Source organism: Lepidochelys olivacea, assembly GCF_965140295.1.
Source record: "Lepidochelys olivacea isolate rLepOli2 genome assembly, chromosome: 1".
Taxonomy (NCBI): Eukaryota; Metazoa; Chordata; order Testudines; family Cheloniidae; genus Lepidochelys; species Lepidochelys olivacea.
Genome location: NC_140411.1, coordinates 107,314,629 through 107,339,707, shown reverse-complemented (window position 1 = coordinate 107,339,707; position 25,079 = coordinate 107,314,629). Strand labels below are relative to the sequence as shown.

At 39.7% G+C, this 25,079-nt stretch overlaps 1 protein-coding gene across 1 annotated transcript in view; it reads left to right on the top strand.

Annotated features, from left to right (window-relative positions):
• Positions 1-24,705, top strand: part of NALF1 (NALCN channel auxiliary factor 1) — a 788,290-nt gene extending 763,585 nt beyond the window's left edge. Inside the window, exons 2-3 of the mRNA XM_084625314.1 lie at positions 12,143-12,314; positions 24,213-24,705. Coding sequence (XP_084481440.1) covers positions 12,143-12,314; positions 24,213-24,508 — 468 coding nt within the window. The 3' untranslated portion in view covers positions 24,509-24,705. The remainder of the gene's footprint in view (positions 1-12,142; positions 12,315-24,212) is intronic.
• The last annotated feature ends 374 nt before the right edge of the window (positions 24,706-25,079 follow it).

The window sequence follows — 25,079 nt, the reverse complement described above, 5'->3', positions numbered from 1 at the left end:
TCTTTCTGAGTGTATGGTATAGTTCTTGCTAGTTGATTGAATAATATGATAGGATTTTGAATTTCATGGTTAAAATTATATTATTACCCTTACACAGGAGCAAAATACAATGTGAAAATGATAAAACACAAATACATCTTAAATTCTCCCTGAGGAAAACCAAGGATTGGGGGAGGTAACATAGGAAAGAAAAAGTTCAAAGATAGCGTAAGAACTAAGAGCTTACTGCTGAGGTATAAGCTTCACAGGCAGAATGTTTTTCATAAGCCTGGTTATATTGAATACATTAGCTTTCATGGGATTTCTCAAAGGATATTGGGGTGAGATTAATAAAAGGAAACAGAACACTAAAAAACCCAACATGGACTTTCTAAAGTGTCTGGGAGGATGATGTTTTGTGAATACTGCACTGTACATCATGGGCTCAGATGGATCTCTTTTGAATAATGAGCAGAGTTTCAAACATATAGTCTCTCTCCCTGGACCATACTGCAGTCACTTCACACTGCTTCTCTGGTCAAAACAGCCCTAAACTTCGCAGCTCAAGCTTCTAAGGGATACTAATGCAGCAATTTCTACACAAGTAGCTACCAACTTAAGATATGGATGCAGGAAAGGGGCATAGCTAGGGCTCCCCTGTGGGTTGGTAGTCATCCCCAGCTGCTGTTACAGCTCCTTCAGGATGTTCTATCTTGTCTCAGAGAAATTGGCCCAGCATAGAACAGCCACAGGATGAATGGAGCTCAGGGGGCACCTTTGTATGCTTCCTTCTCAGCTGTGCTCAGAGCCCTTTGACCTGAGGTGATGATCTGGCACATAGGATCTGACTTTATGGTGCTCTGCCTGAAATAATGTAAGCTAGTGATCCCAGAAGAACTGCACTAGACATTTTGCAAAAGTGATCAGAATTAAAGTATTGTTTTTAATTGCGTCTATGAAAAAAATATATGGTGAATAATGGTTTAGAATCAAATATTACCCTTGATGGTGCATACATATCTCCCATTGGAGTTGGGGTAGCTACGTGTGTATGTGCAGGCCTGGAAAAGGGTTCCACTCCAGGGAATTAGCTCTTGCACCATTGGTTACCCTCTTCCACCAGTTGCTCATGCTATGGCCTCTCTCTCTGTGACTCAGGGTGCTCCCTCTTCTTGACTCAGCCCCCGGCCATGTCACTATATAGTCATAGAATATCAGGGTTGGAAGAGACCTCAGGAGGTCATCTAGTCCAACCCCCTGCTCAAAGCAGGGCCAATCCCCAATTTTTGCTCCAGATCCCTAAATGGCCCCCTCAAAGATTGAACTTACAACCCCGGGTTTAGCAGGCCAATGCTCAAACCACTGAGCTATCCCTCCCCCATGCTGCCCCCCATCCCAACTTCTGGGATAACAAAGTGCTACTGGACAAGCTGTTCAAATGTTGTCTCAGGCAGTCTTCTGTTCTAATTCTAGGTCCAGTTCCACTTTCCCAGAAGCTGGTAGGGGAACCCAGGCCTGCCTGCTACTCCAGGTTCCAGCCCAGAAACTCTGTGATGAGCAATGTAGGTCTGCTCAGTCTCCAGACCCATTACAGTTTCCCTGGGCTTCTTTCTACCCCACCTCTCTATCTCCTTAGATTCTTCTGCTCTCCATGGCCACTTCACCCTTCTTGGCCTCTTGTCAGACTTCCCAGTTCAGGGCAAGAGCCCAGGACTTACTCTCCTCCTTATCCCTAGCCAACTCCCTTTCCCTCTGGGGAACAACTGCAGAATTCCTCTCCACAGCCCCTTCCTGCTCTCACCTCTTGGCTTTATAATGCTAGCCCAGCTCCTCCCCCAGCTGGGCTTCATCTGCCATTAGGCCTTATCAATGCCTGGTTCCCTTCCAGGTGCAGCATCTAAGATTAATTGGCCCCTCCTGGCCTACATTAATCAAGTCCCTTATGAAGAACGTGTTTCAAAATAAAAAATAGTATAACTCCAGGAGACATGTTGGCTGGTAGTGTAGTTTAGTGCAGTGACCCTTCAAGCCTTGTTCACTGGGCTCAGGTTTGAGTGAGGATAAAAAAGTGAGGTTTGTCTAATAGTTCTCAGGACAGTTTGCAGTACAACTGACAAATTCTGGTTAGAACACATTTGTGACCGTGGCTAAAATAAAAGCATTTTAAATCAGTCAGGTAACACAACTGGCAGCTTGCATAGTATGTAAACTATCCCAGACTCTTGCCATTATTGTGAGTCTTTCCTTGTCTGAGTAATTTTCATGTTGTGAAGGGTTTGACTTGTCTTCAATACCATATATTTCCTCCAGAGTGCTTCAACTCTTTATCTTGAATTTCCGTCAGCTTATTTAATGAATTTTCATCATTAGCTTGGATTTAAACAGAGAATTCTCAAGTCTGAGTGAGCAAGCTGAAAATTCCGTACAAGTTGAAAAGCTCTTCTGATAAGGAGTGACAGTTCCAAAAGAAACAAGAACCTCAAAGCACTATAAACCAGACGCCATCCTTAATATATACATGTATATAGCCCTTGACAACACCACTTACCTACTTTCCGTTTTAAATCATAGACGGCTCTGGCAAAGCAGTTCTTATGCACACCACAAAAGCTCTGCCTCGAGGGTGTGGAGCCTCTCTCCTGGGGAACTTAGGAGCTCTTAAGAAACTTAATTTAATTGGGCAGTTAGGATTCCATGCAATGAACACTTCAGATTTTTCTGTGATTGTTTTTAATGTTACTTAAAGATTGCTAAAGTAACAGGAAGACACTGATGCAATCTCTACTGTGGTAATTTGCTTATCTTCAAAGAAATATATTTGTAAGAGTAACTGTCACTTCTACATTTTGTAGGTGTCTTTCTCAGACCAACAACAAAGAGATGAGCATGGCAGCTTTTTATTCTTTGTATTTGTGTCTTGTTAAGAGAAGGCTAATTACGTAACACCCGAGTTGAAACTAAAGTAGAGAATATATTATAAAACAAATCTCAGCCTTCTCTTAATATTTAATCTATTTTCAAATCAAATTGAAATAAAATGTTATGCATATTTTAAAAGAAAAACTCACACACCATGCCTCCCATATGATCATAGTCTTTTGGGCCTTTATTAGATGCTAAACAAAGAGGACGCTTGAGCTACTGCAGCTTTGCCTTGAAATCAATAATTATATTAAGATCCAGTCACATGCGGTCAGAGATTTTTCTTTCAACTGTGTATCCTCATGATGCCAACATTGGGCCCAGTCCTGAAATCAATGAGTGTTTTTCATGAACAAGGACTTCAGGTTTGGGCTTTAGGATTTATCTGGCAAATAAATGCTTAAAAAGCTCTCACAAAAAGTAATTTGCTGGCGTTCATCAAGGCTGAGTCAATCATTGGCATATTCAGCAACATCTTACGTTGGAGAACTACAATCTCAAATACCAGTTAGGAGACTGGTAACTCAGTCCAAATGTTTGGAATGATTATAACTGACGCAGACTGCTAAAAATTAGGGAAAGGAAATTCAGCCAAAGTAGATATTTAGAAAATGGTTTAAATATAAGTTTGGGTCAATACTCCAGCAAATACTATTAACTGAGGCACACATGCCTGAACAAATGCCTGTTAGCTAGATCGTCTAATAAAACACTTACAAACTAACAAAAAATATCTATATTTTGGACATTTCAGATGATAAATGCAACTCACATTCTATTGCCCTTCATGAATGTTTTTGTATTTGCTGTACTAAAAACAAATATCAAGATAGCAGAAGTTCGTACAGTATAAAATGAGCATTAGAATCTGTTTAGAATGGACAGGTTTTGTTAATATTTAAGTATGTCTACTCTCATGGTGCATTTTCCTCTATTAATGTACCAGAATAATGCATGTAGCCCCCCCCCCATTCAGGAAAGGCCAGCCAGCAAATTAGCAAGGTACTTAATTAATTATGTGCCTAATTTTAAGTACATTAATGAACCCATTGAACACTACTGAGATATCTTGCTGCATCGGGGCCATAATAAAGAGGTAGCTCAGTGCATACATATTTGCACTGTGATACTATCAGTTTGCAATAAAAAGGAATTTTTAAAAGTATTTTTGGTGTCCTGTGTTTTCTATGGGTCTAATTCTGCCACCCATACTCAATTTGAGCAGTAACTTGTTCCACCAGTAGTCTCAGTGAAACCATTGGGACTAGTCACAAATTAAGGTATTGCTCAATGTTAACTAAGGTGGCAGAATCAAGCCCTAAATAATTGCCATCTTTGTTATTGGTGACCCTGGAATCATAACACACTGTTCCCCACTTATCTCAGTTAGTAGGATATACTTATCTGAAATGGTGTATAATGTCCATGGACACGGCATCTGTAAAGCCAACACAGGTCTCTCACCACTCTATCAGTTGATGAAAATACATTATAATGTGCTTTGTCTGAGTGTTAGACTCCATTCTGAGGAATCGGCGTGCGGGAAGTTCAGTGGGCAGGAGTGTGTCAACTCTGAAAGTTTGCTGACATGAGTGATGGTTTACAGGGAGGTTTTTTTCACAGCTGCAGTATAAACCCTTTAGAAGGCTTCAGGAACTGAGTTTTGATTGTTATTTTGATAATCCAGCTGCTAACATCAGAATATTGATAATGAAGAAAGGCAAAATATTTGAGCACTTAATCACTTTCTTTTGAAATATTCCACAGAATCTCTAGTGTTGTGGTGTGAGCAACGGTGGAGGGGGAAGTAGGAAGAAAAGATTCATATCTTGAAAACGATGATGAAGAATTGACAGCAGTAGAGAATAAAACTGATTAGACACTCTAGGGCTTTTCCATTCTACTCTGCTGATGCATTTCAGTGTGATTCAGATGATTCAGTCTACATGCTAAATCTGTTTTGACAGAAGGCAGATTATTTAGAGTGTGTGTGAAAGAGAGAGAGATATGGTGGGTATATATGAATGTATAATTTAACCATTTGCCACTTATAATTTTGACAATCTGGTTGAATATTGGTCACATGGCGCAAAATTAGTTTTATGCCACTATCCTACTAGTCATACTATACCATATGCTGTTGGGCAATGGACAACATCACTGACATTTAATGTGGACACCTTCCAGAAGACAGCCAATGTGAAGAGCAACTCTATGACCATCCAACATGGTGACCTCCTCTGCCTGATGACTTTCAAAAGTCACCTGGTTCCTTTGCACCCACTGTGGATAGGAATTAGTAAGCTTCCAGGTGTGTTGCTTTGGGTAGATAATCCAGCCAGCATCCCCGATGTCTCTTAGATGCACATATGGTAAGGTCAGAGGGAACCATTATGAGCACCTCCTGCACAACACACGTCATAGAATTGCCTAAGAGGAGTCAGTCAGCTGGCCAGACCCTCCCCCAGGAGAAGGAGATGAGTGCCCACCCAGTTCTACAGCTTGGAAGAGGAGCTGCCTGTGAGCTCTCTGCCTCTCATTTAGTGGGGCTGGTTTTATATCCTGAATATAGCTGTTTGAATTATTCCTTGTCAATAATATGAGTTGAGAAGTTAGGCTCCTTTTGCTGTTCACAGATTGTTCACAAACAGGCTTTGTTTTTTTTTTCCAAATCCACTTGCTATTTGTAATGATTTGACAAGCAAACAAATAGCAGCCTCTGGTTTGTCAATTAATAATTTCTTTAATCATTATCATTAGCTACTTGTGACATGTGATTAGTCACCAACGTCGCAAAGTATTTTTTCCACTTCCTGACCTCTGACTGAACCTTTTTTAACAGGAATATAATGAATAACAAATGATAAACAGCTTTATCATCTGCCTAACAGATAATATATTTATACCATACAAATATTTGTTATTTGCAAGGAGCACTAGTAAAGATTATTATGATCACTTTTCAATAAGGAATGTAATTACCTAAATTGGAACATGTAGGTTAAAATTTTTAGTAAAGTCAATCTGACAAATGCACTGATTCTGTTCCATACGGGTGTATAGCACATATTTTCATTTGTGCCTGTATATCTTGGTATATTTTCTGTGTCTCTGTGGTGTGTGTGTGTGTGTGTATATAATATATACGACTCACATGTGTACACACACACAACAAAGTTACAAAACTCGCAACCCAAACAAACAAAAAAACATAGTTCACAGCAATAGCATAATAGCAAAAATGTCCAAAAGACTATATTTAATTACTGTGCTTAACTCATAAAATATACACAGACTACATATTATAAACACTGTGTTTTTATCTCATGAGGTTTTGGTTTAATGTACAAATCAGTAAGTTTTGCATGCCTGGTTTTACTAGAGTGTCTTCATAGTTAACGTGTTCTTATAACATTCAGTATAGTTTATAGATCCTTTCCTTGTTTAAAGGTCCACTTCATTTAAAAAAGAAATGTCAGGCTTCTGTACTATGAAAGCCATAAAAATGGATTTTCTACAGCTTCCACAGCCTTACCTTGGTTTCCATGAAACATAAGTTTTATTGAATTGAACCCTTAGAGAGTATGTCAGATTTTGCAGAGCCAACAATTTTTCACTAGAGACCTATACTCAATGTGAAATCTTGAGGATTCTCTCTGGCTCTGACACTTTGACATACAAACCCTTTTCTTACATTGGCATTTCAGAAGAGAAGCAGCTAAGAGATCAGGGACTGTAATGAAGAATGGGAAAGCTAGAATGTGTCAGTATGTTTAGAATCTGAGTGAATGTACATTTGCCCTTGCATTGTGCAGTATGGTAATAGGTAAGGCCCTACTTAACTTGCGATATTGTGGAAATAGCAAATTCCTCAATATTAGGCTTCCATTGAAATTTTGACAGCAGGAGACCCCTTCTTCCCCGTGTGTGCGGTTGACAGCGGGAGCCCCAGTCACCCAGGAGCTGAGAGTGGGAGCCCCCACTGTCAGCCCTTGGAGGCCACTATCAGCCCCAGACCCGTGTTCCCACTGTCAGCCCCGGGTCCCTACTCTCAGTCCTGGGATGCCAACCATGGGAGCCCACACTTTCAGCTCTGGGAGACCGACAGCGGAAAATCTCAGAAGAGTAATAATGGACTTTGTTACCACAAATAATTTGGTCCGTTATTACTTTTCTGCAATTTTCCATGGCTTGTCCACAACTCAGTTGCAGTTTTTTGACAATCATCCCGCAATTCAAGTAGGGCCTTAGTAATGGGCTAGCTCACTAGTAAATCAGAAATCACTTGTATGTATTGGAGCCTGTCCAAAAACAGCAGTGTCATTCTGTTTAAACAAAGAAAAGAAGAGGAATGGTGGAGGAGAGAAAAGGAAAATATGCCAGAGAAGAATGAAGAGATTCCGAAAGAAGTGTTTTTCACAGAATTGAACTTTTTCACTGGCTCTTATATTCTGACAGCTATGTATATGTGTAGAGTTCCAGATACCAGCTGTCATTCATAATGCTAAATTATTTATCCCAAGTTGAGTTCAGAGGAATGCAGACATCTACACACACACACACACACACACATATATGTATATGTATATAATGTATATGTATAAGCATAATTGAACAGTAGTCCCACTTGTTAAGTGAGTGCTTAAAGGTGGGCTGTACAAACATGTCAATTGGAGCGATGCATCTAATTCCTTTAGGTGCTTTTGAAAAACCCACCTGAACTGCTTTGCTGGTTTGGGTCCCTAGTGTTTGCCCAGTATCATACAGAGAGACAGTGGCAGATATGGGACAGCTTGTATAAAGAGCCATCATTTTAGATGCTGTTTTCTTTTGACTTTGTTTTGCTTTGGAGCAAAAATATCTACTTGGGAAGAAATAGCAGTGTCCTTTTTTTGACAGTGACTGAGCCAGCATATGCCGAGAAAGAGCTTTCTGTCTTATCTGATGTCCATGAACAAGAACTCCCATGCCCTTTGTCAATGACGTGATAATTTGATGAAGGCACTGTAAGGGCTCACCCTCCCCAAGATTCCAGTTAAGCTCCTCTTTTATCTTACAAGTGGGGTTGCTTAGTTGTTTTAACATGTCTATTGAGTATGTGTGTGTGTGTGTATGCAGGCATGTTTGTGCAGGCATGTTTGTGCACATGTGTGTTTGTTGGATACTTGAGTTATTCATATTCTGTATTTTTTCCCTTGGTTGTAAGTAAATTAACAAAGTATCGACTTGAAAAACAATGGAGAGAATATAGAAATAGAAGTATTTTTTTAGAAAAAGGCAATATGCTTTTTTTCCCAGGAAAATATGGAATCCCCCCTTTTACTTTCTCACAGACAGCTGAAGACCAATTCACCATAGCAAGTAATACCAGGCAGTTTGAATAGATGTTAAATTGGAAGATGGGAAAAAACAGGGTAATGTAAAGGTGGAAGCAATGCCCACTTGTGTGTTGGGGGGCAGGGAGTGAGGCAGAGAGAAAGAGTGAGAGAGAATGAAAAAGAAAATCCTCCCCAAAATGATGGTCATGAATAATTTATCTTTGTGCTATGAATGAACAAAACTGGTGTTTCATTTACTATACATGAAAATGTAGGAGCCTGGTGCATTTTCTACAGCAAGCTTATACTTGTTTAACACAATTACAGCCCCACACATACAGTATTCATCCCATATCTCATGAAAATTCTGTGGAAAAATGTTAGTAATAACATTTATAATTTTAAATACCTTTTATTGTATGCAATAAAACTAAGGGGAACATCTACTGTGACTATAAATCTTTGGCTTAGCCACTGAAGTGCTAAAAAAAAGACTAATAGTTGCAACATGTATGTTGACTTACATGCTGGGTATGCATTATCATTGATGGGTTTACATGTAACTTCTTATATAACAGCAGAAACCTATGGGAACAATCTGTGAACTCCAAGGATTTGGGGCATCTCAGCAGATAGGACAGGATTCCTAACCATCTGAAAGCCAGACAGAATGTGGACTTCTTGGAGGCACGCTGACAGGGATGTGGAACTGTACTGGCTGAGGGCAAGTTCTAACAAACCTGTGTGTTGCATAAATACCACACATACCTCAGCTCCAAAAACACAGGTTCTTTTTTGAGTAGTGTCTGTAGGGGTGCTTCACTTCAGGTGCACATGAACCCCATGCACCTTTGATTGGAGATTTTTGGAAGCACTATCCATTTGGCCTGCACATGTGCCCCAAACTTCCTAGTCCAGGGATTGGCAACCTTTGGCGCACGGCCTGTCAGGGAAATCTGCTGACGGGCTGGGAGGATTTGTTTACCTGCAGCGTCTGCAGGTTCAGCCTATCGCAGCTCCCACTGGCCGCGGTTCGCCATTCCAGGCCAATGGGGGCTGCGGGAAGCAGTGTGGGCCAAGAGATGTGCTGGGTGCCACTTCCTGCAGCCCCCTTTGGCCTGGAATGACTTCTATTTGTAGCCTGTTTTACAGACTATAATCAGCTGGGAAAGTCACCTCTGATGATTCTTTATGAAAGCTGTTATGCAAAATAAATTATATTACATAGCAAGTTTTGATTATGCAAGTAGAGGATACTTCTTGTGAGCATTCACAAGTTTGCTAATGTCCATAAATTTTAAGGTAAAAGTTGTTGGATTCAGATAACATGATTAGTGAACATGTGCAGGCTCATGCAGGTTGTCTATAGAACCTGGTTCTACAGAACCAAAGGCAGATAGTCCAGTTTGGTAAGTATCTAAACTGGTATTATGTGATATCAGTGTGACAACAATTGGCTCTGTTTACATATACCAAGCACCTACTAATAGAGTTTACACAGTATAAAAATATAGTATTTCAAATAAATCCCACATCTCAGTTGAGTGCCGTAAACACTGAGCTACAGAGGCACTGTCTGTCAATCTCTCCTGTTAGAGCTGTTCCACTTTGTACATATAATTAAATGTTCCTTGAGAAAGACAAGGAGAGACTGACTCCAAAGCCAAGTGGTTAAACCACTCACCTGGGATATAGGAGACTCAGGTTCATGTTTTTGCTCTATCTAATTCAGAGTAGCGAATTGAACTTGGGTGTTCCACACCCTAGGGAGTAACCTAGACCCACTAGTCTACTGGCTATTCTGATTAGTTGGTTTTCATGAGAAATTCCATCTTGGATGTCAGAAACCTTCCCGATTAAATTTTCATTGAAACCAAATTTCAGTTTCGATGAATCAACATTTTTCCAATGGAAAAAACATTTCATCAAAATGTTCCCAACCAATCCTACTCCTGAATAATGTTCACATCCTGTCCCACTCAAATGTATACACCCATTTATCTGTTTTTTTCTATACTCTATAATTGACATTCATAAACCAATATCGATTTTTGTAGATAATTCACATAGCATCTTTCATTTTTGGATTGTTTGCACTTTATAAATAGTAAGTGTCAGACTCTGTGAAATACAGCGTACATTACAGATAGGTAAACTGTGGCACAGGGAGGTGCTTGACTGGTCAAAATTATTGGACCAACTTCTGTTGGTGACAGAGACACGTTTCAAGTTTACACAGAGCTGCTCTTCAGGACTGAACAGCTCTGTATAAACTCGAAAGCTTGTCTCTCTCACCAACAGAATTTGGTCTAGTATAAGATATTACCTCACCCACCTTGTTCTCTAATATCCTGGGACCAACATGGCTACAACAACACTGCATACAGAATCAGTTGTAATTTCAAATTTTATTTGAGAACAAAGAATACATATATCATCTGGACTGCTGGCATGATAATCATTTATTGTGAATATACTCCATGTAAGCAGTTACAAGTGAATTTGTAATGAAAATAGTTTTTCTTGACAATATAATAGCTAAAAGCTACTACAAAGGGGTTAACATAAACCACAGATTAGTGACGCTATTTTCAGTTGTCACGTAAAAACCTTGCCATATCTGCTGCCATTGCAAATATTCTAAAATAATAGCTTTGTGGTCCTGGAACTACCACCTTGGAAATAATTATAGAACTTAAAATTTTACTGACACTAATAAAAACTATAACTGATAAGATGAAACATGCCTACATTGAACCAAACCCTCTAGCAAATTAGTCCTTTGAAGGATCAGCTATTGAATTTTCAGTGTTTAAACTTTATAATCTCAGTTTTCCTTTTTTTATTAAAAACAGGTATAGAAAGAGGAGAAATAATCAGTTAAACTATATTGCTTTTCAGCCTCTGATAGAAGAAATGTAGTTACTAAATCTTTCAGATATTTTTGAGTGAAGACAGAATGGAAATTTTCATTATCCAGCAAACTAGATAATAATCTTAGCCAGTAAATAATGTGTTTAAAATAAACATAAATTATGTATTGGGAAACCAGGAAATTGTTTTAGGACTCAGTCCGTAGGTGTTTCCCTACAATGGCTACTTGATAGTCAGCAAATGCAACTCTTGCATTTCCTGAACGGTCACATGTATGAAGCAGTTGTATAGCTAATAGGCTCAAGTTACCATTATGAATGATAGTGTGTCTTAAGAAAATACCTTTCACAAGACTAAACCAAACAAAATCAATTTGCTTTAAAATAAATTATTCGGCTGGGTTGCTTTACTGCTTCAGGTGATGGACCCTTTAATGGGTTGGATCTGGATCACATGTAAATGTTCTCCCTGACTTTATCCCCTAGTCTGTGGCTGTTGATGTTCAGGCACTCTAATGTGCTCCTTAATCCTGCAGACTGCATTGGAGTTTAATTGAGGGGAAACAGCACCATCTACTGTGACCTTTTCTCTATTCGGTAAAATTACGAAGAGCAAATAGGCCAGAGTGTATTAAATAAATCTCTTTGAAATTCCTTCTGGTGTTTAGTTCCTGTGCCTTTTTTCAAATTATTTCTAAATTTTTTAGAACCACAGTTTATCTGTAAAGTACAGGACATGTGTATAATTTAAAGGTGCATCAGAGACTGGTACATCTCTACACAAATATGATTACAGAATAATATTAATCCAATCATGATTGAGTAATGTTTTATGTTTTTAAATCAGTCATTTTAGATGGCTTGGTTGGGGATTTCTTTACAGAAGTGGGAAGGTAGTGATATGTTATGGGTTTGTTTTACTCAGGTGATATTCTCTTAAAATTTGCTTTAAGAACCAGCATCAGCGTAGGTGTGCAGTACACTATGTGCTTCTGATAATGACAGTGCTATTGTCAGCCATCTATACTTCTGATTCTTCTCTTTTTCCAGACTGTCTACAAAGCCTGGCTCTGTTCCCAGTATTTTGAAGTCACACAGTTTCACTGCAGCAACAGAATTCCTTGCAAGCAATACTGTTTGGAGGTTCAGACAAGGTGTCCATTTATATTACCAGACAATGATGATGTCATCTATGGAGGACTATCAAGTTTCATCTGTACAGGTACAGTGCAGATCAGCATGTCTCACTAGTTTTCATTCCAAACTTAACTTTGAAGAGTGTGGCTAACCATGTTTTGTTTCCTAATAGTTTTAAGTATGAGAGCCTGAAGGAATTCTTCATCAAAGAGTTTCTGAAAGGTTTTAGAGTAACAGCCATGTTAGTCTGTATTCACAAAAAGAAAAGGAGTACTTGTGGCACCTTAGAGACTAACCAATTTATTAGATCATAAGCTTTCGTGAGCTACAGCTCACTTCCTCAGATGCATATCGTGGAAACTGCAGCAGGCTTTATATATACACAGAGGATATGAAACAATACCTCCTCCCACCCCACTGTCCTGCTGGTAATAGCTTATCTAAAGTGATCATCAGGTGGGCCATTTCCAGCACCAATCCAGGGGTGGAGGGTGAGAAAACCTGGATTGGTGCTGGAAATGGCCCACCTGATGATCACTTTAGATAAGCTATTACCAGCAGGACAGTGGGGTGGGAGGAGGTATTGTTTCATATCCTCTGTGTATATATAAAGCCTGCTGCAGTTTCCACGATATGCATCTGAGGAAGTGAGCTGTAGCTCACGAAAGCTTATGCTCTAATAAATTGGTTAGTCTCTAAGGTGCCACAAGTACTCCTTTTCTTTTTGAAAGGTTTTAGGCATTGAATCAATACTTTCTATGCCACATTTTCTATAGTTTACCTGTGACCAAAGTAATTAACTTTACAAAAGCACATTTCCAACAGAAAACTATTCTAATCATTTGTATGCTTAATAATTTAAGTGAGAAGAGGTAACTTCTGTGTTATGTAATTCTAAGACATTGCAGACAGAATAGTGACTTGAGCTGTGAGGCTAATGTCTGCCACACCTGCCTTTCCCAGCACTCTCACATCTTATGTCTACCACACATTTACAGTAATATGATTAAGCTAATTTGCTAGTCATGTCCTCCTCCTAACTTTTAAAGGGACACTGTCAAGATAAAATCAAGGGTAATTTCATATACTCCTGTTGGCCATGGGACAGAGAGCCCAGAAAACTCTACACAGTGGAGGAATGTGGAGGATTCAGAAGAGGATATGAGGACCTAAATTTGCAGAAGTTTAGGATTCATAGCTGAACTCTTCTCCCGACTCCATGGATCCAGGATTATCCGCAATGATCTATGGGTCTTCTTCCCCAGTGTTGGCTGAACTGCCTCTGGCAGATGTATTGCCTCCCCAGGCAGATGTTTCGGGCATCCGGTGAGTGAGGTAGCTGTGGGAACTAATGTTGTTCAGAATACCGCTAACTGTCTCTGAGTATGTTCAGGAAGTCTGGAGAGGAGCACTCCACAGAGTACAGATGCTCCTGCTCTGGCTGTACCCTGGTCTCACCTTCAGAACCCCAACACTCATGGATTTGGAATAAAGGGGCTTCAGTGGGCACTGGTGGAGAGCGTGTCATAGAGCTGCTACTCCCTATGCAGATCTCCCCAGTCTGGCTCTCCTAGGCTTCTGTTACTTTAGCAAGTACTGTTCCCCCAATATTTTTAATGATAAAATATTACCCATGGCACTATTTCTTTAGGAACGCACCTTGAGGGTTAAAATAGTGTACTTCTTGTTCTTCACTCATTTTTCACAATGAAACTCAATTACTGACACAGAATGTCCCAAACCTTCAGATAATCAGTGAGTTGAAACCTCAAAGGAAGCTAGGTTCTTCAGGCCCGGAGTGCAGACCTCCAAGTTGCTCCCCTGCATTCTTGATTGTTAGCCAGGATGGTGCCCCGTCAGCTGCCACTCAAAGACTGTACTCTGGGTTCTCCAAGTTTGGATCATAGTTTAAAATATTCCATCAGACAGCTTTCTCCATGCCAGACAGCTCTATGGGAATAGTATGTGCTCTGGATCCTCCGAGCTTAGCACTCTGAATATCTGTTGTTGTGCCCTGGGGAAGCCAATTGATGCAACATCACTGGCTTTGTCCCAGCTTTTGGGAACCTGGATTGCAATGAAAATGTGCCATTTGGCCTTGGGGAAGACATACCCAATCCTTGGGTTACATTAAACAATGTTTGATTAACCAGATGTTTTGGACAACTGGGATTCAGTTACTTAAAACAGTTCTGTTCGCTGTAGACTTAATTTCATACTGTAATGTGGTAGGACAGTGGCAAAATACTGTTGTATTTGGATTTCCATCATGGGAGATGAATTTTAAAAATATAATGGCTCAAGCCACTTCTCAAAAGCCACTTCTCTTTTGGGTACCTCACTTCATTGGCTGCTAACTTTAGAAGCCCACAGCCTGATTTCCGAAGGCACTGAGCACCCAAATTGTAATTTAAAGTCAGTGGAAGATGCAGGTGCTCATGACCTATAAATATCAGGTTCTAGGTGTTTAACATTGGGCCCTCAAATTTTGACGCACCCTAAATTAGAAGCTGCCCTTGAGAATTTAGTCCTATATGACTGGCCTTGGGCCACATGATGACTCAGTGGTATAGTTGAGAATAGAATCTGAGAGTCCTGACTCCTAGAATGTTACTAGGACACACTGCTTTTCCACCATTGAGTTGATTTGTAAAATCAGAGAGGCAGATCATAGTGTTCATGAGGACTCCCCTGGTATATCTTATTATTTTGTGGATGTTGATACTAAGTCGTTTGCTAACCTCTGGCAAAATGACTAGTTTTACCCCACAGAATCCAGAAATTCCTATCCCACATGGGAGAGATGACAGAATGGAATGTAAGTTGAACTGCAGATTCGTAGCCATCAATGAAGGAGGATAATAATACTCTCTTACCTTCAACGCAGTTTACAAATAGGAACACTTCCAATGTGTGTATGAGGTAGTTAAATAAGAATTATTTTCTCGAGATGGGGGAAGCTAGGGGCTGCAGAAAGAGACTTTATTTACACTATTTATTCATATTTTAAAAGTGTTTATGCATAACATGGAACTCTCCTTACAAAAAGTTCAGATATGCACAAAGATAAAACTCCGGTATACAAAGACGTGCCGCATCCTGCCAATCCACCCCACAAAATCACTTTAGAGACAAATTTCCATCTCCTCATTTGTCCATCACATCCCTTGGTCTGACCCCTTCCCAAGCCAGCCCAAAATACATGGCCACCACAAAGCTTTCTTAAGATCCAGGCAAATGGGCTCTGACACACTAAAGTAAGGAAGGGAGCAAGTTTCATAATCAAGAATTTCTTAAGGACAGTGCTCTGCAACAAGCCTTCACTCTCTCAAACCAAGGCACCGTTAGCTTGAGTAACTCTGCTGTGCCTAACTATGACAATATCCTGCAGGGAGAGAGTCGGCAGGTTCTTTTGCAAGATTTTGACTTTTACTTTTATCGAGATCCAGCTGAAACTGAATCTAATTTTGCTAATGGGAGATTTTTGGAGATTTGCTTGCCCTCGGGTGGGGCAGGACTTTGACTGGCTATGGAGCTGATTGAATTACACCAAAGCTTGTCTGGAGAAGAAAGGAATCCCTGTGTTTATGGGGTGACCTTCTCTATGAGAAATGACAGCCCTCCAGAGCCCCTGTTTTTCTTTAATGAGGTTTCAGGAGCAATAGTTTCACAATCAAGGTTTCTCTTCTTCCTTTCCATGGTAACAGGTTGTTTTCTCCAGGTTCCATTAGAGATTTAGGGCAAATGGAAAGATGGACTGATTGACTCCTGCAGAAAGATGTTTCATTGTATTATTGCAGAAGCCAACAAAGCTGAAAAGGTGTATTGGTGGTTACTGTTTTTATCTGATATTGAATGCAGCACATAGCCCGAGATAAAAATATTAATGTTACATGCTGCTTTGTAACTGTGCCTAGATAAGAGGATACAGAGGGCTTTTTTTACTCAAAATACTGTGAACTGTGATTGCTATACAAGGTTTTAACCATTAGTATCCTCCTCAACTGCTAGAAGAGGGCCTCATCCTCCCTGATTGAACTAACCTCATTATCCCTAGCCTGATTCTTGCTTGCATATTTATACCTGCCTCTGGAAATTTCCACTACATCCATCCGACGAAGTGGGTATTCACCCATGAAAGCTTATGCTCCAATACGTCTGTTAGTCTATAAGGTGCCACAGGACTCTGCCGCTTTTACAGATCCAGACTAACACGGCTACCCCTCTGACACTATCCATAAACTGTGACTTTTGATAGAGTAGGGGAGACACCTAGTGGGGAAAAGGAGACATCTCCACACTGTAAGACAAGCCCGGTGGTTTACTGGTTTTAAACAGGAAGGAATAAATATTATGTATCTAAACCTGCCTGAAAAGCAACTTTGTGCGTTATCTATAATATAGGGATTCCCCTTACTTTTCCAGAGTATAATGTTCCAGTGAGCAAAGCACTGCAGGGAATTAAGGACAGGTATTTCCTTGGAAGGGTCAGATGGGAAGAAAAGAGGCACTAGCAACTCTTACCCGTAACACTTTCCGAATCATTCTATTGCTAGAATATCTGGCTGTACGTATTTAAACTGCTTCTCCGTGTTCTTAAAAAAGTGGTCGCATTTTGAGTTCTAAAATCTAATGGGTTAGATCTTCACTTGTGACTGAGAATCATACAGAAAAGTTCAGCGGTGGAGGTGCAAGGCGCCCTTTGTACTCTTTCGGCCCTACCCTGGCTGAATATTGTGCTAGTCCTCCAGCATCATTTAGAGCAATTTAAAGCTTTCTTTAAATTACATGGACTGCCAATGACACATACTTCTGTGTCCCCCAAAGCATTGGTTCTCAACCAGGGGTACATGTACCTCTGGGGGTAAACAGAGGTCTTGCAGGGGGTACATCAACTCATCTAGATATTTGCCTAATTTTACAACAGATACATAAAAAGCACTAGCGAATTTAGTACAAATTAAAATTTCATACAGACAAAATGAGAAAGTCAGCAATTTGTCAGTAACAGTGTGGCTGTGACACTTTTATATTTCTATGTCTGATTTTTGTAAGCAAGTAGTTTTTAAGGGAGGTGAAACTTCGGGTACACAAGACAAATCACACTCCAGAAAGTGGTCCAGTAGTCTGGCTCCCCGGGCAGTAAGGCCTACCACTAGCAACACCCTGACTCCCAGGGCAATGGGGCCTAGTAGCCAAAGTCAATAACAATACCTGGGTGCCCAGGGCAGTGATGCCTAATGGCCAGATCCAATACCAACACTCTGCCTCACAGGGTAGTAAGGCCTAGCTTCCAGAGTCAATAGTAACACTCTGCCACACAGGGCAGTCAGGCCTAGTGGCCAGAATTAATAGGTTTGCTCTTGTCTGCAGGGCAGTTAGGCTTAGGGGCTGGAGTTAATCGGGTTGGGCCGCCTCCCAGAGGGGGGCAGCCATGGTAGGGAGACTTGGCCCCTCCTTGTTCCACCAGTTCTCAGCTCAGGACCCTGATAGTGGCGACCTCCGAGTGGCCTCCTCAGGTTCCTGGGTACCTGCTTGAGTCTTAGTGTCTCCAGCTCCTGAGCTGGAGCCTGCACCATGCATCCTTCCTCTCCAGCAACTAGCCCCAACTGAGCTGGCTGCTCCCACTTATACTGGTGCTACATCTCGAGAATGCCCAGAAGGGACATGGGGGCCTGGTGTCCTCAGCCCACAGTGAGGAGTTAACCCTTCCCCATCCTGAGTGCACCCCATCACAGGCAGCCTCATCCAATTGCTCTAAAGTCTGCTGATATCTGATCTATGTATCAAGTCTTTGGCCTCCCCTCTGGTTGTCTTCCATCCATAGTAATTGCAAGAGCCATCCTACCAGTATAGCTCTCCAGTCTCCAATAGCTAGGTCTATACCCATGTAGCCTAGCCTAGCCTCTCTCAACTTGTCTTCAACTGAAGCAACCCAAATTAGGCCCCTTACAACCTCATGTTGTTTCCCATCATGGCGTGTCCAACCATTTGACTATCTCAACAACTTCATTGCCACTGATTTCCTTTCTTGTGGCTGGTCAAGTTTCTGTTCTATACAGTAAGATGGGTCAAATTACAGCTTTATACATACATTCTACCTTTTACCTTTACTGGCATCTTTTTGTCAGAGAGAACTGGGGGCAGCTCGCACCATTTGCACCAAACAGCTTTAGTATGATGCCAGGAGGGCAGCATCATCAGCAACCATTAATCCTAGGTATTTAAATTCTTTCACTCTTTTAAGTTCTCTGCCTGTGATATCCTTTAGGGTGAGTCCTCCTCCCTCAGTTATCATAGCCTCAGACTTACCAATGTTCACTCTAAGTCCAGCCCACTCAAAACTGTGTTACCGTTGTTCAAAACTGGCTTGCAGGGTCTCAAAATCTTCTATGCATATTACTAAGTCATCAGCAAACAGCATGTTCCTAGGCAGCTCCCTTCATATATTTTCACTTATCGCACCCAAAACAACTGCAAATTAAAAGGGGCTGAATTCTGACCCCCTAATCAGGCCAACATGTACTGAAAATTCTGTAGTGTAGCCCCATTTAGTTTTGACTAAAGTAGTCACTCCATCATATATATCCTGGATAAGATGGATACAGCCTTCTGGCACATCTCTCAGTCACAAACTCCATCAAACTTGTTCTCTTGGTACATGATCGTACACTTTCTCAAGGTCCTCAAAGACCATGCCCAGTTGCCATCTCCTTTCTCTGAACTTATCCATGAGCATTCATAATGCAAACATGTCATCGTTCATGCTTCGTCTTGTCCTGAATCCATACTGACACTTCCAAATTTCAACCGTTCAACACAGATACTTTTCAGTAATCTTCTCCCATACTTTCATAGCATGTGATGTCAGCTTCACTGGACAATAATTAGCACAGGGAGTAATGTTTCCTTTATGTTACAAAATAGGTATCATAAAGCTTTTACACCATCCATCTGGCATTTTCCCTTTCTTAAGAATATCATTTCTGGTTGTAAACTCACTTTTCTCGAATCATAGTAAGTTAGGATGTGGGCTTCTGTGATGTCCAGAAACTGCACAGCAATATTACAGTATGTAAGTTGTTTTTTCAAATGTGTATCACATTTACCCTTTCTACAATACACTCCCCAATGCTAAATACCTTTTACCAATGATTGTGTTCTAGCCTGATTTGGGTTAGAAGCAGGCTATGTATTCCTCCTCCTCTTTTCTCAGCACAAGGCGCACCAAAAAGGAAAGTAAAAATTAGTTTATGACATAGCTTTTGGGGACAGACCTTTAGCTGTTATGAATCACTGAAGCTCCATGACTGTAGTGCCACACTGATTTACCCCATCAAAGAATCTGGCCTGATATGTTTTTTTATAAAAATGGTGTAAGTATTGCATAGAATAACAGTGTGTTCATTCCCTTCTCCCAGCACACACACACAAAGGAAAAATGTCCCAGGGACAACTGCCTGAAACAGCCTGCCAGACTCCTCGATCCATTGGCAAATTAAAAAACAAACAAACAAAACTTCATCAAGCTTGTAGTTTGAATGGAATCTTGAAAGGCAAATTAGTTCTTAAAACAGGAAAACAACTTCTTCATTGGTTTAAAAATAATCTGTCTGAAGGAAGACTAACTTTGTTTTAAAAAAAGATTTGGTTTACATTTCATTTTATTACATTTTGTATAGTTCAGATTATAAAATGTATATCCAGACAGAAGCATTAGTGTATCGCAGACACAGCAATCGGGAAATGTAGAAGACCATCTGGATAAGATCAAGGAAAGCTGACTTCCAGACCGAATTTAAGCAAGCGCTTAAAATCTTTTCCATTCTCTCTCATTCCATTTTAAGAAAATGCTAGTATAGCCATCACCAGGCTAAAAAGATAGAGGCGTACATTCTAGATATCTAATTCTACCCATTGTGACGGGTTATCTGAGCCACAGATTGCAGATTATTCTTTTCTGTCCATTTGGGCCAGTGGACATGCTTGATAGTACAAATACTATCCACAGAAATTTAATTTAAATACCAGTTCATGTATCATCCTGCAGTGACACTGTATGGTGGAAGTTTATTTAGGTGCAGTGTGACAGGGGACTCTTAAAGTCCAAACTGTTGCTGTAGTTTATTAGATGCTGTTTTTTAATGTTTTCCTGAATCCTTTCCATATATTCTTGAATCTGTTACTTTTTCACTAAGAACTCAGATTGTGCAACCCTTTCTCACAGCAGTGAGCATTTCTGTGAGTAGTCCTCCTGCGGTCAGAATACTTGCGTGAGTGGATGTTCACTGGCATAAATGTAGAAGAATCAGGCCTTATATGTGCTTAACAAAGCTGCAGGCAATAAACATCTCATTTTCTGAGAATAATTAGTTTGTTTGCTTAAGACATGGAATTAGGGCCGAAGGTCACAAAGTTTAGATCAAAAGTTTTGGTGTTTTAGTTCAGACCTTTCTCTATAAAGATGTCCAAGTGCATTGTAAAGAAAGAGGTATGTCTAGTTCTCTACTTTACCTACCTATATTTACCAGAATTAATTGCTCTGAAAGGGGAAATGTTACTCTGAGTGCTGGCATTGTCTGATGCAGTGATGTCACCTTTGGATGTTTCACTCCTGGAGCCATTATTTGCCCTGTGCTTCACAGCAAAATTGCTCAGGCTACATTCCTGACTTACTCCACCTGGTCCTGCAGTTACCTCTTATTTTTGGGCGTACCTTCTTTAGGCAGAGCAGGTTTTGTCTGTCCCTCAGATTGGGATTAGAAGTTCTGAAGAAAACACAGTTTGTGGTTAGACAGAAAAAACTTTATTGAAAAAAAATCTGATTTTCAAAACCTTTGGCTTTCAAAAATATATACAAGTAAAATTGTGAGGACCAAATCATGAGAGATGATCTGCACCCACAACTCCTACTGAAAGGAATTGAGGGAACATTGTCCCAAATGACTTCAAATTCTGTATGTGAACGCATTTTATACCTCTTGTTTGTCTCCCCGTAGCTCTTTCTTTGTAAAGTGTAGTAGCTTATAATTCCTTTTTAACTTGACTCAGTTAAAACTGAACACATTTAATTTAATCACACTAAAATCTCCATTAACCTAATCACATTAAAATATCCATCCTTAATGCTGACCTCAGCTATAGTTAGTTATATTCCCTACAGATATATGTGCAATGCTGAAGTCTATCATGTGCCATTTGTTTGTGGAAAATGATGTGGTTATAGCTAAGAGTTTGCTTTCAGATGTACCTTTTCAGGAATTGCAGGTGCGGAGAGGCCGGTATTATGTTGAAAATTAGTGAACCGTAGCAGTTTCCTCAGACTAAAACTCCTGCTGGTGAACTTTGGGAGGCCCCTGAAAGTGGGAATGGGGGCAAAACTCCAAAGGCAGATAGAGCGAGGGATGGGGTAAGGAACTATGTATGTAAGTGACAAAGGCAGAGAGGAAGCTGTGCACCCAGGGAGGTTGTGTCAAAAAATGGAAGCACATATTGGATTCCATAAGGCTTCTCTTGGTACAGATATAAAATGCAGTGATGAATAAGGGAAATATCTTTTTTCTGTTCAGTTTTACAGTTTCAAATGCGGCCAGTCTGACAGGTGTCATGGTGATTCAAATGTGTATAAACTTTAGAATTTGTAGAGAGTATGGCTATGGTAATTTAGCTACACGAAACCAAAAGTGATACTTAGGGTCAAAAAATCTGTAGTGATCTTTCATTGTTTTCGCTGGGAAAGTTGGTGGCTAGATTATCTAAATAGTATAGAAAATTTAATTGTTATTCAATTTAGATGTAATTCTGGAATTAATAAATTATTAAATATGTCACTGTACATGCAGAGACTAAGTTAAATTGCTGAATTGAGGAAGAGAAGAATTTTAATTGTTAGGGAAAAAAAACCAATGCCACTTATGGAGTTGCTTCTACCAATGTACTTGTAGTGTTCATGAAGTATTTAAATATCTTTTTGATGGCTAACTTGTATAAATGGCCTTTGGTTTCAAAGGAAGTCTGTGTTTTCCAAAAACAAGAAAGTCAGGAAATATAGTTGGAACGGTAAACAAGCAGCAGTGGGATCAAAGCATGAACAATATTCTGTGTCTCTTCAATTACAGCTAATAGTTTGAGCTACTGCAGGTACAGAGCTGTTTTCATAATTTCCTCCATTTTAAGGTATTTTCTTTATAGAAGTACAGTTACCAAAGATTTTTTATCAATGTTAACTTATGTATGCCATAGAATGATCACAGAATACCTAAAGTTAAAAATGAGACTGTTTCTTAGTATAGGCAAGAAAAAATACTGACGTGTTTCCACAGCAGAGTATCTTAAGAAAACATTAAACATGAGTGGTGCTGATAAAGGTAAGAATGCAAAATTTTCAAATCCGGGTAACCATAGGTAAGCACCTGACTCCACATTTTAGGCAACTAGAGAAGTGGACTGCTGAACACTTATGGAGCAAATCCTGAGTGGGAGCACTACAGGAAAGCCAAGAGCCTATTCTAGTTTCCAAAGAGTTCAAAGAAGCTTTAAAAACACAGATAAATGCAGACCCGCTTTTTAACATAACACACTATCGCACTGTTTACTTGGATGTGAATATAAAATATGCCACCTCAGATTTAATTTATATTTACCAGTGCATTGAGTAAACTCTTCTGTTTAGTAGCATATCTATACCATAGAAATATTGGCTGAAAGGGCTAGGTTTTATCTTATGTTATGCTGTGCTAATTTCTTCTGTACAAGGAGTTAATGAAATGCCAACAGTATAAAGTTTGGGCCTGAGCACATTAAGATACGCCTACACGTCTATCTGCTAGTTTCCGAGGGACGCTGTGTAATTGGCAGTATTTTTTAGATAAAACAAACATTTTTCTAGAAGATAGTTTAATCTATAAACAATAACAGTTGTTTAGCCCTTCAGAAGGGCCTGATCCTAATACTTCATTACTGGTAAGTTAATTTCTAGCAATACCTCAAGCTGTCATGTGTGTGAATTGCTGATATAATGCTGAACGAAATGTTTTATTACAACATGATTTTAAATCAAGAAAAGATCTCTGATCATTCATTAGACATTCTTGGACTTGTAATGCCAACTCTGAACTGTGTTCTCTTGACTCTTCGGTAAAGCAGATTTGTGGGAAGTAAATAGCACACTATGACATTTCTGATCTAATCTATAATAATGTTAGAAATAATTATTCCAAAATACACAAATTATGTCAAATTGATTAGTCCAGACCAGTTCAAAGTGAAGGCCTAGTTATCTAGCAAGAAATTTCAGGAGATCCAGTGACTATGTTCTTTTTTTGTTTCCCTTTCGGCAGTGTTAAGAAAAGAAGAACCGAATCAGAGGATCTTGTTGGGGTAGGATCTGAAAGTGGATGGGGAACAATTGAAAGCTGATGGGTTTAGAAAGTTTTGTGGTGAAGTGTTACTCACCAGTTTACACCAGCTGAAGATTTGGCCTTTAATGTCTACCTTCCCACTCACCGTGATATTATTAGGACACGTTCATTGTTCAATAAGAACTTTCAAAATGGTTTATAGAATTAATGTTTTGTGGAAAGGGGGTCCAAAGTTTGAGAACTCCCTCATTAACACAAACCCATCCTTAGGAATAGATTTATCAGTACCCCAAGGAAGGGACTTTAAATGTTAGGTTATTCTGACTGGTATACTTGAGTTATTGCTTTTTCACTGTAACCCACATTTTTCCAGAATGACACTCAATTCCATACTTTTATGAAAATATTGTTTGGCTGCTAGTTCTTTGATTCTCCCCTTTGATAGACTAAAAGTATTACCTCAACAACTCTAATGACCCAGGAAGGCAAGAACTACATGAGCCCCGAACTTACGCTCAGACCTGGGACAGCTTCATCTAGAGAAGTTCATTTCTGAGAACTACCAACTTCTGCCATTCAGTCTGTTTTAATGAAATTAATTTTCTGTTGTATTTATCCTACAGGGCTCTATGAAAATTATCCAACCAATGCAGAACCAGAATGCTGTGATGTCAGATGGGGACTATTACCAGATAATCAATCCAAAGGGACTATAAAAACAAGTGACTCATCGATGTGTCACAGGACATCGCTCACAGTTTCATCAGCATCAAGACTGTGTAACAGCAGACTTAAACTGTGTGTTCTTGTATTAATTCTCTTGCATACAGTACTTACAGTCTCAGCAGCACAGAACTCAACAGGACTGGGCTTTGGAGGCATAACAACTTTGGAAGATAATTCAACTAACGAGGAATAAAAGAAAGGATACATGTCAAACGATAGACACACAACAGGCCCATGTGTACTACAGTCAAATATAACAGAGACTGGGTGCTTTTACCCTCAATTCACTTCTTGAAAGGCCTTCTGGGTAAAATTAAAAGGATGGGCAACAATCCAAACAAGGACACATGAACACAAGCTTTTTATTGACTAAAAGGCTATATGGTGACTTAAATTTCTCACACCATTTTATACACTGTGTTTTAATGTTTGGAGTTTCTTTTTTTGTTTGTTTTTTGCACTTGTTAATACAGGATTTTATTTTTGGGACGGTTTCTCAAAGCTAAACTTAAGTCTTTTCACTGTCGATATATTTCTATTCATTGTGTATGTTCATCTGATAGTTCTGTCTTTTATGTCCTGTCAGTTTCTACTAGAGGAATGACTGCTGTGATTCCATGGCATAACAAAAAAAAAAAAAAACCAACAAAAACAAATTAAAAAAAAACAACAACAAAAAACACACAAAAAATTACAAAAAAAACCACACACATACCCCCACCACCAACCTAACTGTCCTTTCCACCATGGAAAACATTCTTCCT